At 38.9% G+C, this 19297-nt stretch overlaps 2 protein-coding genes across 2 annotated transcripts in view; one reads left to right on the forward strand and one right to left on the reverse strand.

Moving 5' to 3' along the window:
* The window catches only part of LOC126175622 (actin-related protein 2/3 complex subunit 1A-B), a 41128-nt gene extending 24495 nt beyond the window's left edge, over positions 1–16633 (reverse strand). Inside the window, exons 1-5 of the mRNA XM_049922506.1 lie at positions 16464–16633; positions 16255–16342; positions 5752–5903; positions 5470–5578; positions 1079–1251 (exon numbers count right to left, since the gene is read on the reverse strand). Of these exons, the coding sequence (XP_049778463.1) occupies positions 1079–1251; positions 5470–5578; positions 5752–5903; positions 16255–16321 (501 nt within the window). The 5' untranslated portion in view covers positions 16322–16342; positions 16464–16633. The remainder of the gene's footprint in view (positions 1–1078; positions 1252–5469; positions 5579–5751; positions 5904–16254; positions 16343–16463) is intronic.
* A 200-nt stretch (positions 16634–16833) lies between these two features.
* On the forward strand, positions 16834–18381 carry LOC126175623 (phosducin-like protein). The gene has a single exon (XM_049922507.1). The coding sequence runs from the start codon at positions 16911–16913 to the stop codon at positions 17790–17792; it is 882 nt and encodes a 293-aa protein (XP_049778464.1). The 5' UTR covers positions 16834–16910; the 3' UTR covers positions 17793–18381.
* Positions 18382–19297: the final 916 nt, after the last annotated feature.

Here is a 19297-nt window from a genome sequence, read left to right on the forward strand (position 1 = left end):
TGTACGTCTGGCCTTCAAAAGTGAAGTAATTATGGGTGAGGATGAAGTTGGTAAGTGTGATAAGGAACGAGGTTTTTGGAAGATCTTCGGGTGGGCTACCCTCCCTATTTTCCTTTCCCTGTTGCTTCATAACCTGGGTTGTGAGTAACTAAATCTCCTTTCCCTTCTTCCCTTTCTTTCCCCTCTCTCCTCCCCGATGAAGGAACATTTGTTCTGTTTTATGTGTATCTATCGGCTGTACTGAGCTGAGGTAAGTACTGGCCAGCCCCTCTATCTCTTTGTTAGTATTTGTTTCACATCTTTATATGAGATTTTCCAAGAATACACTAGAAAATTCAATCCACAAGTCTCTCAGGAAGTTGAAGCTCTGCAGGGCCAATCTGGAAACGTTTTTTGCCACATGGCAAAATTACCTCCCAACTGCATGAATCGTATCCGGTTTGCAATGTGAAACCTTATGTGCAGCAAAATACAGTCTTTGTGATATTCGATTTATATGGTGGCTGAAACAACATCACACGCCATGAGAGGACTTTCATAGATGAGGATGCTCAACCAACATGCAATGTGAACGAGATGGGTGTGATGAACAACCAAAATGTACTTCTCTGTTAACCATGTGACGTTTACTTTTTCCGAGAGGTAAATAATTTCATCACACGACTTCAAAACCATGTGATATACATGACTTCAAAATTGTACGATACTTAAAAATTGTACGACATCACAGCAAAGCAGATAACTGCATCTGCACACACTTACTGAAGCTAAAATGATATACCAGATCAATGCTATTAGAAGAACCGCTATAAAGGTTTGGAATGCTTTCTATCTTAGAAAAAACAAGGAAGAATGGAGAGTGAACACATTACCTTTCCACAAGTAAGGACAAAACTGGTAAGCCTCACCCTCTTCAAAGCTATGTTGTATTTGTTTTTAAGCAATTTGGGAAATGCACATGACTGGCATTTAAAGTTGTAAACATTATTAAAACTTGCAGCTACTTTGAAAATAATGATTTACGTACAAACACGGAAAAGAAGTTTCTTCTTTATTACATTCATATATAAATACTCACCTTAAAATCTGTTGATCCAGCAACGAGCAACACATTGTTTGGATGCCAATCAATTGCTGTGATAGTGGAGCGGATGGGCTTCTTTATATGTTTTGAAACCCACCAATCATTTTCACTTTCAAAATAGCACACAGAAATCAGTCGTGCTCCGGAACCAACAGCAAACTTGTTTTCTGCAGCACAAATGACAAAAGCATTTGATTCAAAAACAGTCAATAGGGTAACATTTATTAACTGAAGCTCTGAAAAATGGCTTTCATTTGTGTGGAGAGAAATGCAAGTAAAAACTGTGCAAGTACATGAAATTTTTATTTGTTGTATTATTATTGCTATTATTACTAAATTTTCTGGCTGTTGCTTGAGTATGAATAGCTCTAGCTTCTTTCTCTTTTTTTTCTGAAGCTCATATATAACTTGGAATACAAAACAACAAAAGTATTAGTAATAAAAATCCTGAGGATGGTTCTTGAACAAACAAGATGTGGGCCCTACTTGAATTCATCAGTGTACATAATGCAGCAATTATGATACTTGTCCAAATTACTAGCAAACAAAGATATAATAAGGAATACTACAGGATTTAATTAAGGTCGTTACATGACTTCTCACCAAGGATGATGTAATACCATTAGCAAGTGTATAGACAGTCACTATTTCATGTGATACTAAACATTTACATTCTAAAGCCCTTTTGGCAAATGAAGGCTTTTATGAAAAAACACCTTCACAAATATCCAACCTCAAGGAGGATCCCTACTTGAAAATTTCTCATTGTGGCAGTAAATTAAATAATAAGACTTTTACATTTATACTCATACTCTGCAAACAACTGTAAAAAGTGTGACAAAGTACTTTCCACTGCACCACGTATCAGGCTTTCCTCCTGTTTGATTTGCATATGGAGTGTGACGGAAGAATGGCTATCTAAATACCTCTGTGTGCGCTGGATTTCATGCAATCTCATCTTATCACTGAAGAACTTATATATAGTGTACTGTAATATAGGGCTAACAGATGAAATGTATTCTAACAATACCCAATAGTGTAAAACTCTGAACCCCTGAATTGAACCTGAAACCAAGCAATAATTCAGTAACCAGAATGTACATCTTTCATCCTCTTGGTCAATACTTGTAATGAAGAGAGTTCTCCAGGATGAGAACTCAAAATAATTAATCTTGAACCGGGTGCCAATCTCAGTGTCTGGAGGTAACTCACATATTTTTAAATGACATTTTAGGTTTCATATTTGTTTATTCACTTTTTCTTCAAATTATATGTAAATTTTATTTAAAATATCTGTTGTATACAAACTTGCAATGAAATACACTAACTGATTAAAAATCCAATATAATTCGCAACTGACCACTAGATTTCACGAGAGGCAGATTGCCTGTATTAAAGGGGGTAGGGAGTATTGTGTTGTCAGTAGAGAAGTAGTGTCAGCAAAATGAGTCAGTCAGGTGATCTCACTGATTTGGAACATTGGATGTCACCTGAGTAACAAACTCATCAAAGATATTTCAACCCTTATAATGCTGCCCATGTTAACTGGAAACATCAAGGAAGGAAGCATAGCCAACCAAGTTCAGGTAGACCTCGTGTACTGACAGACAGGAACCAGCATTGTGGAGGAGGGTTGTAAACTATTGGACGAAATTAGTGCAAGGTATCACTCGTAAGTGCTATCAGCAGTCCAGCTAGCACAATGACTGTGCGTAGGAAGTTAAAAATGAATGGGATAAAAAGGTTGAGCACACATTTCTGCAGCCAATGCTATGCGAGACTTGAGGTGGTGTAAAGATGTCATTGAAAAGTGAATGACTAGAAACGAGTGATGAATCAAGCTATAACCTGTGGCAATCCGATGGAAGAGTTTAGGCTCGGCGAATGCCTGAAGAACATTATGTACCATCATGCTTAGTGCCAACAGTGAAGTACCAAAGATATGGTGATATGGCATTGGGGTGTTTTCCCTGGTTGGGGTGTAGTCGTCTTATTGAGCTTAAGGAAATACTAAATGTGAAAGCTTATGAACACATAATTTACAGCACTGTGACCTGTGTACAGTAGAGGAACAGTCTTGAGATAATTATTTGTTTCAGCATGACAATGCTAAGCATTAAAGCCATATTTGGTGGACAATAAATTCCTGAAATGGAGTGGCCTGCCGTGCCAGTCTCGACCTGAGCCCAATGGAACACCTTTGGGACAAGTTAAAACACTGACTTGGCTCAAGACCCAAGATCCAACATCACTACCTTCCCTGGTTTTGGGTCTTGAGGAAGAATGGGCTACCATCCCCCCCCCCCCCTCTCTCTCTCTCTCTCTCTCTCTCTCTCTCTCTCTCTCTCTCTCTCTCTCTCACTCACTCACTCACTCACTCACACACACACACACACACACACACACACACACACACAATACTGAGAGTGACCCCAGCAGAGTCAATGCCATCATAATGAAAAAGGGTGGATACAACCCACATGAATTTCCCCTAATAGGTGTCCAGAGAAGTGTGATCATACAGTGTGCTTAATCAGACATATTTTATCCTTCTAACTAATAAGAACAATCAGCAGGCAAGCTATAATGAAACGTATCTTTTGCCATTTCACAACAACATTCTTTTAGATTAGAAACTGTTTCCCTTTACACATTTAAAATAATGTGTCATTGTTAATGCTTGTTTTTTAAAACCAAAACATATTTGAATATTTCATAGCAATGTGGTTTATGCCACAATGTGTAATTACAGTGCTGCAATTTCAACAGAAACATAGGAACTCAAAAAAATGTATGGAAAGTTAATTATTGACTGATGATTTTGGTAAATAACTGAGATGATTGATCAAGGTTCATGAGGAGACTGCACATCATAAAACACACTAACCGAGTAAGAATTATTGCATTGAACAGAATCTGTATGAAATTGTCATAAAATACTACGAGGCGTGTTTTTTTTAAGTAAGTATCATTTTGAAATTAAAAAAGATGTGTTAAGATATCTTAATAATTTTATTTTTACATGAAAACCTGTACCTTAATCTATGCACTGATGCCATTACAGTCTGATTCTTCCTTGTTTACGTTGTGTACTGAGTGTTTAAGATGCCTCCGATAATCGTGAGTCTGCCGATTGCGAAGTACGGGCTGTTATAAGATTTCTTAGTGCTAAAGGCCTAAAAGCAATCAATATTGATCGTGAGATCTGTGCAGTTTACGGAGAAAACATTATGAGTGATGGAATGGTAAGAAAGTGGGTGAGAGCATTTAAAGATGGCTGCACAAATGTGCATGAGGAACAAAGGATTGGGCGTCCTTTCGTCGTTAATGAAAGTTTTGTGCAGGAAGTGGACAATAAGGTGAGAGAAAACAGATGCTTTACGATTTCCTCCTTGCGGGATGACTTTCCTAAAGTTTCTCGTAGTGCTTTGTATGGCATTGCGACCGAGCACTTGAATTACCGAAAATTGTGCATAAGTTGGGTACCGAAAATGTTGACGGATGTGCACAATACCAAACGTTTAGACAGTGCATTGACTTTCCTTGAGTGATACCACAATGACGGTGATGATTTCTTAAGCCAAATTGTTACGGGCGATGAAACATGGGTCGCCTACGTCACACCAGAATCAAAGCAACAGTCCATGGAAGTTGAGCAAGGGCATTATTTTGCTGCAAGACAATGCCCGTCCGCATGTGGTGAATCAGACCAAAGACCTCATCACATCTTTTCGATGGGAAACTCTAGATTATCCTCCGTGCAGCCCTGATCTTGCATCCAGTGACTACCATCTGTTCCTGCACTTGAAGGAACACCTGGACGATCAGCACCTTCATGACGAAATCAAAACAGTGGTGATGCAGTGGTTAACAAGTCAGGTGGCAAACTTCTATGAGGAGGGTATTCAAAAACTGGTACAATGTTATGACAAGTGCCTCAATATTGACGGAAATTATGTAGAAAAGTAGATTAAAAATGTAAAAATAAAATTATTGAGATATCTTAGTATGTCTTTTTTTTTAATTTCAAAACGATACTTACTTAAAAAACAGCCCTGTACTATGTATGAGCTATATAGATCCAACACACACACACACACACACCACACACACACACACACACACACACTTTTTCAGAAAGCTTTTGTTACATAATGTAAGAAACTTCCTTCTTTCACTCTTACACAGTCAATTGTACTGGGTTGGAGTGACCACTTCGAAAGAGGGGAAACAAAAAATACGTTATGGGCCAATGCATTACAGTATTTTTCAAAGCACAATGTGGAGTTGTTATGTACAATTATTAAACTTACAGCCATGAAATTTTAGCACTCCATTACATATTCCTAGTATTAACTACTAAAACAACATGAGTCTAAGCATACCAAGTGGTGACCACTTCACACATGTGGCTGCTCTATTGATCCGCAGCAAGACAAGTGTTGGTTTCCATTTTCCATCTTCACCCTGAGTCCACACATATGCATTTCGATCCTAAAAATAAAGAAATTTTTCTCAAAATGTACTTAAGAGGTATACAAATCGAAAAAAAAGGTTAATATTGTAATGAAATAAAACAACTGCCAATATCCAGAAATTCTGTGATCTCTGAAGATATAAAGAGCAAAATAAAAATATTACAAGATTAAATAGTATATTAAACATACCACAGCACAGGTCACAATCCTATTTGTTTTAGGAGCCCAATCAATACCAGTCACACGTAAATCATGCTGGTTCAACACATCCAGTAACTTCCAGTCATTATCTAGACGTTTATAAATGTGAACCTCGTGGTTGTTAGGAGACAAAGCCACTTCTGCAAAAAATATCATAACAAATTATACAGTCTGGAGTGGAACTACCAGATGCTTCAATGATACTCTAACATCAACTGTGTTCTCGCCCCTCAATGATGAACTTTGGTGTCAAAAATCATCACAACATGGAAAAAACGCATCAGAAGCACAAAAAAATAAAGAATTAGACTGTATATTGTAACATGAAAGTAACAGCTGCAGTAAAGGTACGAGACGTGTTTTTTAAGTAAGTACTGTTTTGGAATTAAAAAGAGACGTGCTACGATATCTCAATAATTTTATTTTTACATGAAAGCCTGTACCTTAATCTACTTTTCTACATAATTTCCGCCAATATTGAGGCACTTGTCATAACATTGTGCCAGTTTTTGAATACCCTCCTCATACAAGTCTGCCGCCAGACTTGTTAACCACTGCATCACCACTGTTTTGACTTCGTCATTGTCTTGAAGACGCTGACCACCAACGTGTTTCCTCAAGATGAAACATGGGTGGCCTATGTCACACCAGAAACAAAGCAACAGTCCATGTAATGGCGGCTTTCTGATTCACCCAGAAAAGTGGAGTTTAAGCAAACAATTTCTGCCCGGGAAAATCATGTGCACAGTTTTTTGGGACAGAAAAAGAGTATTGCTTGTGGAATTTCTGTCTCGTAATGTGACAATCAATGCAGCAGCTTACTGTAAGACATTGCACAATCTGCGCTGTTCAATTCAGAACAAAAGACATGGCAAGTTGAGCAAGGGCATCGTTTTGCTGCAAGACAATGCCCGTCCACATGTGGCGAATCAGACCAAAGATCTCATCACATCTTTTCGATGGGAAACTCGAAATCATCCTCCGTACAGCCCTGATCTTGCGCCCAGTGACTACCATCTGTTCCTGCACTTGAAGAAACATCTGAGCGGTCAGCATCTTCATGACGTAGTCAAAACAGTGGTGATGCAGTGGTTAACAAGTCAGGCGGCAGACTTATTTGAGGAGGGTATTCAAAAACTGGTACAATGTAATGACAAGTGCCGCAATATTGACAGAAATTATGTAGAAAAGTAGATTAAGGTACAGACTTTCATGTGAAAATAAAATTACTGAGATATCTTAGCACATCTTTTTTTAAATTTCAAAACAGTACTTACTTAAAAAACACGCCTCATAATTTAAAAATGCAAGACTATTATAAAGTGATGTAAACTCTAGGTTGAAATATCCACAATACTAGGAAAAGGATAGATTGATACTCACCGTAAAGATGACCCACTGTTGCAGACAGGCATGACATGACTGTTATATATTATAGATTTCAGCCAAAGCCTTCTTTAGCAAAGGAAACACACACATTCACACGAGCAAACACACTTCATGCGCACATGACCACTGCCACTAGGAACTCTGACCGGTTGGAAGTAATGTGTGCATTATGTGTGGTTACTTGTATGAATGTACTTGTGTTTCCTTTGCTGAAGAAAGGTTTGGCTGAAGAGAGATATTCACATTTTCAAAACCCTTCAATTGTCTCCCACTGTATCACATTAGTTTGAAATTTGGCTCAAGGGCGCCTACAATCTTCATTCATAATGATGCAAAAGCAGGATGTCCTGCAGCGTCACCCTCAGGCTCAGCAACACTTCAGACAGCAACGTGTGAACATGTGCAAAAAAAGGTCACAATTCAGAAGTCTGTATGAGGTGTATTGTGGTTTAAGGTCATATTATCACCAAATTCCACCACAATCCTTCCGCATGATGGGAAGGTTGTCGCACCACCTCTTACCCACATTTCACCCCTTCTTTTGACGCATCTCCAGTAGATGACATAACCCCGACAACCAGCACTGAAATTGTGCACTTTTCTTATGGGTGGCCGAAGAAGTCAATGAAACCACTCCTTCCCTGAGGCTTTGATCCCTACAAAATTTCGCAGTTGGAAATGACAGTTTGCAGTGCAGTGTGCCTCTAAGAGACTTCAAAACCCATTCAGCTGAGTGGTGCCTCGTGATTGCTATAGTGTCTGAAGGCAGGCAACCCTTACTACTGTAGGTGGGGGGGGGGGGGGGGGGGGGGCTTTCCTCCCCTCGAGTGCTACAGCAGCAAGGCACCACCCAGCTGAATGGGTCCAGTAGTACCTGACAAGTACATTTTAAAGGCGCTCAACAAACGTTGCCAAATTGGAGGCCTTTCAGGGTCCCTTTGCTATTTTATTGATGCACACATCAATGTTTCAAAAGTTTGCAGCACTCCATTTGGTTTTTTATAGTAGGAACTACTGAAATACAGGAGGTCTGAAGTTGATATCGGTATTAACATACTGGAAACTCAAAATTTACTCTCTAATTTTTATGCAACAGACAGTTGAATCTAACCTCAGTTTCTGACAAGAAATTGGGTAGTCACCTGGTCACAACTGTGACTAACCAGAATGAATCCCTATTTCTACGATAAGCAGTTCAACTATGAAGCCCAATACATTACACAAGCTGCTATAGTCTGTCTGTAAACTCAAGAGCGAGCAGTGCTTTTGGTGGGGGAAGCGGCCTTTCCCAGAAGAACCCTGCCACTGGCCTACAGGGGCACCCAAAATCAGTTGCCCGTTACCTGCCTAGCGGTGTAGATCAGCGAGCAGTGATACACGTCGTTCTGTTCGTGGGATCTTAATTGCCAGTGTCAGACAGTTAATTTTGTATGCTTACTGATATACTTCGGAATCCGGAAGTGATGGATAATCGCCCTGCATTGCAAGAAAATGTGCAGAATATGGAGAAGAGGAGGTATTTATGGAGTAACGAGCGTTCGATTGTCTGTAATGTTACAACATCATGTGTTAAAGAGGCGGCACAAAAGAACTATGGGCTAATATTACCAGTCCCAATCAGAGGGCTGCAATTTATGCAAACATCAGCCTCGCCACAATAGGACGCATAAGGAAGAAACGCGAAAATAAACCGCGTGGTTTACTGGAACCGCCACGAAGGAAAACTGATAATTTTGGGAGGAAACTCTTCGTTATAGGCAGTTTCACAAAATCGGTCATTCGACAAACGATGGAGGACTTTCACATAAACCAAAAAATAATGACGACATTATGGACATTACTTACTGCCGTAAAAAAAAAAAAAATCTGTTTTCTTTGGCAGAAAGATGTTTTACGTAAGACATAGCGTAAAATGGGATTTACCTGGAAATTTCTAGCTTTTAATAGAAACATAAAGTAAGAATAAGGCTTAAATTCTACAGATTGATTGCACCATATGGGGTTCGTTTTACGAATAGCAGTAGAGGGTACATACTTCACATGAACAGGCATTCGGTTCTGTATTTGTAGCAGAATCCTGACTTCCGTTCCTACGTTAATATTACTTACTCTATAATGTTGTGTTTCGGAAGAAGCTATCGTCTTTTGGATTCATTATGGTCTTAACGCATTTGTCTAAAAATAAACGCTGCCAGGACGTATCTGTACACGGCGTCGACAAAGATTTAAAACGCGCGCCGCGGCAGGACCGGTACTAAATTGTGAAACAGCCTGTAGAAGCGCCTCGTGACGTAGCTGGGTAGGCAGAGTGGGGACTCGCTCGCTCGCTCTTCAGTTTACCGACAGACTATAACACCGCGTCATTTACGCCTACACAAGCCATTCTCTACCATTTGATTCACATGTTGCTGTATGGGTCAATGGTCTAGTGATAAATGTCTCACACTTATAGTCTCAAGTCCAGAGTTCAGGAGCATTCACATTAATATTGTTCTCAATTCTATTCTTAAGTTTGTTGTAAGTGTGTGTGCGAAATCAAAACAGTCATAATTTAGTCTGCTGGCATTCTTGTACAAGTAATTCTACAACAGATTGATAAAATATCTTGCAGGGCATATTAAATAGTAAAAGAGATACCATGTTCTCTTATGAGATGGTTGAATGGATTTGCAAAGAAATTTAGCAGTCTCACAGTTATAACATGTACGTATTAAACTAAATTTTATTCAACAGATTATCTTGGATAATCCTTCTGTGCAGCTTGCCCCGGTGGAGGCTCGAGTCCTCCCTCGGGCATGGGTGTGTGTGTTTGTCCTTAGGATAATTTAGGTTAAGTAGTGTGTAAGCTTAGGGACTGATGACGTTAGCAGTTAAGTCCCATAAGATTTCACACGCATTTGAACATTTTTGGAAAATCCTTAGAGTGAAAAGTTGATTGTACCTTCTACTCTTTTCAAAGACATATGGTGTTTGCAAAGCACTTGTGAGTTATACAAAAAACTGAATATCACAACAGGAGATACCTCAACAGCCTTAAGCTGCTTTACTAATTGCCATGCCAACTAATACACAGCTAAAAAGGTTGATACCATAGCTATAATTAACAGCTTTGTCTGTCTAAATTCAGTTGCAACATTCACCTGGCACACAGCTTGTAAATTCATGGAGCAATCAACATTCCGAGTGGCTCGGAACTTATTCTGTATACTGTCAGAGAATGGACTAAAATTAATATAAACATTACTCACAGAGTCATATTCAGCTGCAAACAGAGCACTACTTAAGGTCAGTTCTAAGAAATTACAACTTCGTAACTTTATGTAGTCAGTGGTAAGATATCAGGAACTAAACTAGAACTTAATGTGGCAGCTGCTGGGTGCTAAGCAGAAACTGTGTGCTTAGCTCAGCAGGGTGGTCAGAAATTCCCGTTACAAACTTCTAGGACACATAGAGGTAGTGAGTACAGAACATTTTGAACAGGAACCCATGTCTGGAATTGTATCGTTTCTGCTCTACATCAGTTTCAATTCAGATGGGTACCTCGTCAATGTCTGCTTAGGGCAAGAGAAAAGTCTCAAGAGTTCCCTGTCCTGGTATGCAACAGGGTAGACACGATGACGTGTACTACGTTAAACGATCCCCAGATGCCACTTATTGTCCACTTTGCTGTGAGACCAAGTCAACACCTGTGCATCACATGGTGCATGCTGCATAGAGGACACATGGTGCAGTACATGTTTGGGGAATACACAGACATGCTCCTTGTGTATGGCGAAGCTGGAGCTAATGGAAGAGCTGCTAGTCAGCTGTATGACAAACGTTTTCCACACCGTCACACTCCATCACACAAACTGTTTGCCCAAGTTACACAACGGCTACGAGAAACAGGTACCTTCACCATGAGGAGGCAGGACTGTGGTGTTCCACAGCGGTGCTGCACTCACGAATTTGAAGGTGTACTGCGTCGCATTGAAGATAGCCCATCAACGAGTTTGTGAACAATTGTGTGTACAATGGCTGTTAGTCACAGTACCGTCTTAGACATCCTGCATGAGCAACAATTACATCCGTACCACTTACAAAGGGTACATCCTATGGGTCCAGCAGACTTTCCACAATTTGTCGCCTTCTGCACATGGTTCCTGCACCGTTGCATCGACGCATCTGTTTCCATGTCGAGTTCTCTTCACAGATGAATGTAGGTTCACACGGGATTGTGTTCTGAATGCTCAAAATAGCCATGTCTGTGTGAACGAAAAACCTCATGCCATGCATGTTCAGGGATTTCAAGACAGATTTGGAATTAACATATGGGCAGGTATTCTGGATGGTCATGTGATTGGACCATACCTCCTTCCATCCAAGCTCACAGGTCCTGCATACTTAGTCTTCCAAGGACGGGTCCATTATGTGTCTTAGGAAGCTGTGCCATTGAATGTCCGTCAGGAAATGTGGTTTCAGTATGATGGAGCACCACCTCACTTTTCGCTGGCTGTCCAGACACATCTCAACAGACAGTATGGTGAAAGATGGATAGGCTGTGGTGGTCGAACTGCTTGGCCGCCACGATCGTCGAATTTAACCCCTATGGACTACTACTTGTGAGGTCATATGAAGAGCCTAATTTATGAGACACCTGTAGAGACAGAGGAAGATCTGCTGGCACGAGTTCTGGCCAGTGCACAAGACATTGAAGAGACACCAGGTGGGATGGAGAGAGTGTACCAGAACATACTTTGGAGGTACAATGTGTGTAACAATGTTGGTGGCCGCCATATCAAGCCACTGTTGTAATGCATCGGTACGTTGTGGCTGGTGCCGTAGATGCTGGGTTCTTGTTGTTGTCGACTAATGTAAACCATAAGGTGTAATTTGTAATGCAAATGCGTGAGTAATAACGGAACGAGTCAGTATTCTTTTCAAATGGATTGCAACAACTGTACTGGGTCACGCCTAAGTACATTCCTCATGTGGGTGTGGATGAGATAATCACCTGCATTCAAACTGTCGTAGAAAGGAAATGATACGTTTCCAGACATGGGTTCCTATTCAAAATGTTATGTACTCATTACCCTCTATATGTCCTAGAAGTTTGTAACAGGAATTTCCAACCACCCTGCGTATAGTGTAGGTTGCCACCACCATATCTGAACATTATTCATCACCACTCTTTGGTCCCTTACGTTAATCACAGAGTCGAGAATAAAATATCATGGGACATTCTTTTGGTTTATTGGCACTCCTACAACTTAATGCAACTGTACTTCATCTCTGAAGGCAAGACACTAAGGGCTGTACTTAGCAGTGCAAGAAGTTTGGATTCACTTGAGAAACAGATGAGTTATGGAGACATTCTTCCTGCTGTTGGAGTGCTGTGAATGTTCAAAGTGCATGATCTGGTCTGCACTGGGTGAGGTGGAAAATATTCTGCAACTGCCAGTATGCTCTTTGTTCTGTTCATTGACAAAGTTACTAGTGGAGACAACAGTTACAGCATGTGATGGATACAAACCAGCATGCTTCTAAACTGCGAAATATTAGCTTTATCTTTCTCTGGGCAGAATGCACCATATTTCTGCCTACTAACTTGCATAGCACTAACTGTAAGAAGAACAAGTTTCCAGAGACAGACCAACTTGCAACCTTTTCTAAAATATGTATATACTCTAAAAAGCGCAACTTTCACTACTTTCTTCCAGTAATATCCCACAAAATGTGCAGAACTTATGTTAAGTTTGGGTGAACTGGTGGAGGTAAAGCTGTGAGAGGAACACGAGTCATGCATAGATAGCTCAATCAGTACAGCATCTGACTGCAAATGGCAAAGATTCTGGGTTTGACTCCCAGTTCTACCCATTCCATGTCTTACACTGTGCTGTCTCTGGCAAACCTCAGTTTTTATTTATTTTCCCTAAACTTAATCATATTTTGCAAATTTCTACTCTACTTCTTGCTCAATGTTCAGATTGAATAAAGTCATGAATAAGCAACAACCCTATTTCCCTCTCTTCTCAAGCACTTTTTCACTGTCATGTCTGACTGATAACTGCAGTTTGGTTTCTGTACAAGTTGAAGGTAACATTTCACTCCTGTTATTTTCTCTCCATTATCTTCAGAATTTCAAAGAATGTATTCCAGTCAACATTGCCAATATATTTTCTTCTATGTAGGTACCACTGCAAGAAATTTATTTAAAGAAGGTGGTATTTTTCCACTTCTGTATGTATTTTTATTTATTTATTGTAATGTTACTAGTTTCTGTCTTTGAGGCCATTATGTCTTGTTTAACATGTGTGAATGAAATGAAAGGAACATATAAATTTAAAGACACTTCCATTTTAATAAACATAACAAATTTTTCTACTGCAAAAAATAACTTGAAAATGGCCTAAAAGCCAGAAAGTAGTCAAGTACCAATAAAATAAGTAGGCCTACAACAGAAGAAGAACCAACCCACCTTACTCATATCAGTAATACTGAAATGTCCCAACTTAAGATGAGTGCTTTCGTGTTCTTCACTGACGCTGTAATGACTAGAATTTCATTCAGTAATTAAATCATAGGAAAACCTCTGCATGCCTACTGTCCCCATCTGGTAGTAGTACCAGCTGTTGATTATCAACCACCTACTGCTAATAATAAATTATTAGCCTAGTATACTATCACCACAAATTCTTTCAGGCATATGGTTTGGGCTAACAGTAGAAATTTCTGCTAATTACTTTCTAAATTTCTGTCAACTTCATAGTACCTGTCACCAGAAGTAATGTTCTTCGATTTAGAGCCAATGCGGGACGTTAATTCTATGTTATCATATACGAGGACAAGTTACCAACATAACATACCAGTTAACATTTTCTTGCTTATTGCTATGCAAAGTATCTTTCCATAATGACAGTATTCTGTTTGTTGAAGACTTTGTGTTTCTTGGTATATGCCTGTAATACAGACTGGACAATTTTGTATAATATTTCTTCTTTGTCGTATCCACCTATTTAACCTGAGAAACTAACAAACTTAATAAAGGCCAAGTTTGCATGATTCAGGAATCCAAATGAGGCACTAGTGTGCAGTTCCTTCAGGAGTCATTCCTAGGCAGCTGCTGAGGCAACATTGTGATAGACTTTTGTGATGTGCTTGGTTTGTGTAGTTTTAGAAGGGGAATCAGCGTAGCCTCATTTCATGAGTTGGAATGTAGTACCTACTGGTCAATCTGGTTGATAAAGCTAAAGATGATGTCAACAGATGCACAATTGAGATGGATCAGCATGCAGTACTGAATGTTACTGGATACTAGCAGTGTATACCTTTAGCTACAGATAAACTGAATCGAATTTCTCACACAGAGCAGAATGTTATATACTTCCATGTTTGAGCTGAAGACAACCCCAATTTATAGCCTCCTCCTGCTTTAGAAATATAGTTTCTTTGATGTTCTCCGAGATCTGGCCTTAATTACTTGGAGTGATTAACAGTTCTAGATTGTTCAGTGCAGCTGTGACAGGTGGTTATCTACTGTAGCTCCGTATCAAATGACAATGTGGCGATGAAGAGTTAATGGAATTAAGGAACATGAACAGTTTCTGGCTTTACTCAATTATCTGTAACGTCTTTGTGCCTGTAACACAGAATGCTAATTTGTCCCGTGTCAATAGATTCTGTCTGTACCACTGCAGTGCCACCTACACATTCCCAATGGCAGAGCAATACACGTGTCACTCAAACAGGACACAAGTTGTATCATTGGGTGTCCAGCAAATTTTGGGCTGGGCACATTACTGTTATACATAACAGCTGTGGCTGCATACAAAACTTTATGTACAACAGTAGTAATATGGTGGAGTCATCCCTTTGAGGTGATTTTCACATTCAAATGTCACTAATGTACTTACTGAGTGGTAGATATTCTGAGTGAAAATGAATTATCAAGAATTATATCCCTAGTGCAGAGGTTGTGCAAAGAACAAATTCCATCATCCCATGTGTATTAAAATCTCTTAGGGGAATTTGATGCGAAAGTAGTTGTATTAACTCAGTAAGAGCTGACCAATGGAAATGCTCATTCTGTGCCAAATAAATGTGAATTGTAACAGTGACTGTTCATATGTTGATGTGAAGGGTGATGAGAGAATTGTGGCAGCTGTCCTAGAATAGTTACAAAAAGCCCTTTCCCCAGCAGTCATGTAATTTCTGTTGATATTCACAGAAGGGTCAGGCTGTTTAAATAGGGGTGTCCTGGTAACAATTACGATACGTAACCTAGATGTTAAGATTTTGAGCTCCTCCAAATGAATCCACTCAAACTCCTTCACCTCCGTTAATGTGTTCTCCTTATGTAGGGCCTAATATGTTTTTGAAAGGTAGATGGGCTTTACAGAATGTCTACATCACAATGCACAGTTAACTAATATTCATAACATAGTGTGTGGTCAAATGGTTATTTCCCCTCCATTTTCAAGTTAGGCCTGACTTGCACATGATTGTTATTTTGTTGAGATGACTGATTAATAGTAAGTGTTCATCTTTCATGTTTTGTTGAAACTGCAGTAATCACAAAGGTATGATGGGTTTCTAAATAATGTTCAAATTGCAAATAATTTAATGGGAAGAGCGGGCTTTATGTCAGGTTCAGATACAATAGAGGGCTGTTTCTGGGAATAATTATCAGAAAAAAGTTTTTTTCTTTTTTTACAAGATTTTTTGCAGTTCAATATGTTGGTGTATGTGTATCAAAGGATACGTTTCTGAAGGGTAATATGGTTAGAAAATACTATTATAGTAAAAATAGTATTACAACTACTTCGATCGGATGTGTCAAAGATCACGTATCAGTTCTAAGAATAAACACTAGGAACAAACAGTAGGAGTACCCAGTCAGTTAAGAACCGATTACTGGTCGGTCAGCACACGGTAGTGTGTGAATGACGGTGGTTAAGTGATTGCGAGAAGGAAAACGTCTTTCATTTAAAGCACGCATCCTCAAGACCAGTACTTACCGTTGTAGCACCCGACGGACTTAAATTTCTAATGTTTGTTGCCCACAAGTAAAAACCAAGAAGACATATAGTCTAAAGACGTGTGTATCTATCAAGCTATACTCACGAGTTCTGTCTCTGTTCCAAGCATGACACGTTATGGGATTTACTCCAAAGCTGTGTCTTTCCACCATTTCGTTTGGCTCGGTCTTCACCTGAAAACAGATGCATTTATTTTTCCTTTCAGCTTTTCAACATATCTGCAGGTAACGCCCAGATGAAGCGATAAGCACCACGACCACTTTGAATGTAATATATGTTGAATTAAGGACATACTTGTCCCGGTCGCCGAAAATAAGGAATTCGCGGACTCTGGTCCGTCTACACGAATACCTTCTCCCGAAATTTCTTTTTCCTGTAAGTTTCAAACACCCATCTCTTCACGCTAGCCCATAACCATCAACTTAACGCAACCGCTCAAAGATGATTTCATCACAGTGCGTGTTATCATAACATTCATGTTTACAGGCATCTGAAATTGTATTAGGACTTAAAAATAACTTGTGTGTATGAATTCGCTCTTTTTATTACTTTTTCCTCGTCATGTCCAAACTATTTACAGTATTTAGATCGTGTCCTTAAATATATAAAGGAACTCATGGCTCAAATAACAACACTGCACGAGAAGCAATCAACTGCATATCTTTCCACTATGTTGTTTGAGTTGTATCAAACGTTTTGACAGGTAAACAATTAGCATTTTCGCGGTTACCGAAAGCAGTCATGACTACGCTAGAAGACAAAATTCTGGGTGAGAAAGTTCACTGCTACTGCAGCAGTAGTGAAAGTGAGGAAGAGAAATCAGAAGATGAGAGTGAAACACCAAACGCCGTAGCGGGCGCTGAAGGAAAGTCATCGGATGTACCTCCGCCTGACCCATACAAATGGGAGGGATATTCCACAAACACCGGCCCTAAAGGAGTGGTTCAGGATTGGCGGCGATATAAACAACTGGAGATTGAGAAGCGCGCCGAACAAGAAAAGGAGCGGTTGGACCTGATAAAAAAACTTTCCTTGACGTGTAGATCAGCATTAGATGAAGAGAGAGACAAAAACGAGGAGCTAGATCCCGAACTTGCAGAGCTTTTGAATGACGAGAACATTTTACTTGAATATCAGAAACAAAGGATGCAAGAAATGATGCAGCAGATAAGTTCGCTTCCAAGATTTGGCAAAGTTATAGCTTTGACCAGTGGAGAAGAATTCCTTGATGCAATAGATAAAGAACATAAATCTGTCACTATCGTCGTCCATATATATGAAGACCACGTACCAGCATGTGAAGCAATGAATGGCTGTCTTTTGAATTTATGCCAGGAATATGCGAATGTTAAATTTTGCAAAGTTATTGGATCAGCTGCTGGTGTCAGCAAACGTTTCAAAATCAATGGAGTGCCTGCATTGTTGGTTTATAAAGGTGGCCAGTTGGTAGGAAACTTTGTGCGTGTCAGTGAGGAGTTAGGCGATGATTTTTTTATGGAAGACGTCGAGAGTTTTCTTCTTCAGCACGGCATGCTTCCTGACAAATCATGTGTACCTGCAATTATAAGGCAACAGAAAGATGATGATGACGATGGTAATGCTAGTGACCTTAGTTTAGAGTAACAAGTATTCCAAGAAACTGTCGAAGCTAACTATTTTATCAAAAAACTTTTATGAGTGCAGTTTGTAACTATTTCTAAAGTCACTATATGTTATGTTAACACAATTTAAAAAATTGTTATAGTTGATGCTCTTAATGTGAAATTATATAAATATATATATCTACCTGTGTGTGTGTGTATCATAAAAGAAATGAGATATAATGTAGTGCTTTAGAAGCTACTGTTAAAAATATATTTGTGATCCATAAAATTTATTTACTGAAAATTTTTAACGCAACATTACCTTCTCAGCTCCTAAAGTTTTGAAGAAATTTATTTTTCAAGGTACCTGTGTTTATGCAGGAAAACAAAACGTAATGAGTGAGGTTATAACATAACATTAAAACATTTAAATCATATTTATTTAAAATGCAACTTCATGTGTGTTGAGACTCAACCAAAATTTAGTTAACACAAACAGATCCATTTAATTAAGAACAACACACATTCGGATTAGCAGCTACATTAACAAGTTTCTTGTAAAATACTAAATTGTTTATTACACAGTCTGTACTGCATCTAAAAATAATGAAAAATAAAGTAAAAATTATTTTAAACATTATTGAAGAGGAAAGAACAATGTTCACTATTGAAGTTAACTTCTGTGACTGCAGATCAAGGAAACCTTAAGCTATATTAAGTAATAGTGAAGCTATATTAAATAATATGAAGCTTTACTAAGTAATTTTTCCTGCTGCAGGAATCATTAGCACTGAATATATAAAGGAGATACTTTTGTTATGACACTATGATGCATATGTTCAGTATAATTTGGTCACCATGATGAAAGTGTTTGTGGATTAATTATCACATCTGCAGATTGCAATATTATTCTGAAACTGGTACTGGTAATGTGAATATTTGTAATGTGCTTGTTTACCACTCAACACTTTCTTTGTTTTTATTCTATTCCAGGTTTTCTGTAGTTATGTCATTATCTTGGGCAAATTATTGTGCAGTGTTAATCCCAGATAGAAACTGCTGTATTGAGTATTTTGGTTGTTCTTTATTTGGTAAATGTAAGTCCAAATGGGCTCTTGCTGCATAATCACATACTGAACTATTTGTGACAGTGCTGCAGTTGTTTTTCCTTATGTGCGTAACAGATTGGTAACTGAGCTCACTTGGTACAGTAAGGACACCCATTTTTAAAACATGTCTTTACAATAAACATGAGTGCTACATTTAGCTAATATTCTCAAAACCCTTTTGTGCAGTTTGAAAATAATGTCCATGGTTTGTGTATTGATTAGCACCTCATCTAGGTCTGCAACTTCTTATGTTTCTAATTTCTGTGTTGTCTTCTTGACTTCATGCTTTGTTTTGTTACGGGATGCATTATTGTGCATCATTGTGCTGGCTGTGTAATTCATTGTTGGTGATACAGTTGTTTTAGGGATTTTTTTTGCAGCTTCTTTGCAGTACCTGAGAAATATTCATTGAAAAATATGGAAAATTTGCTATGAT

Source organism: Schistocerca cancellata, chromosome 3 (assembly GCF_023864275.1).
Source record: "Schistocerca cancellata isolate TAMUIC-IGC-003103 chromosome 3, iqSchCanc2.1, whole genome shotgun sequence".
NCBI lineage: Eukaryota > Metazoa > Arthropoda > Insecta > Orthoptera > Acrididae > Schistocerca > Schistocerca cancellata.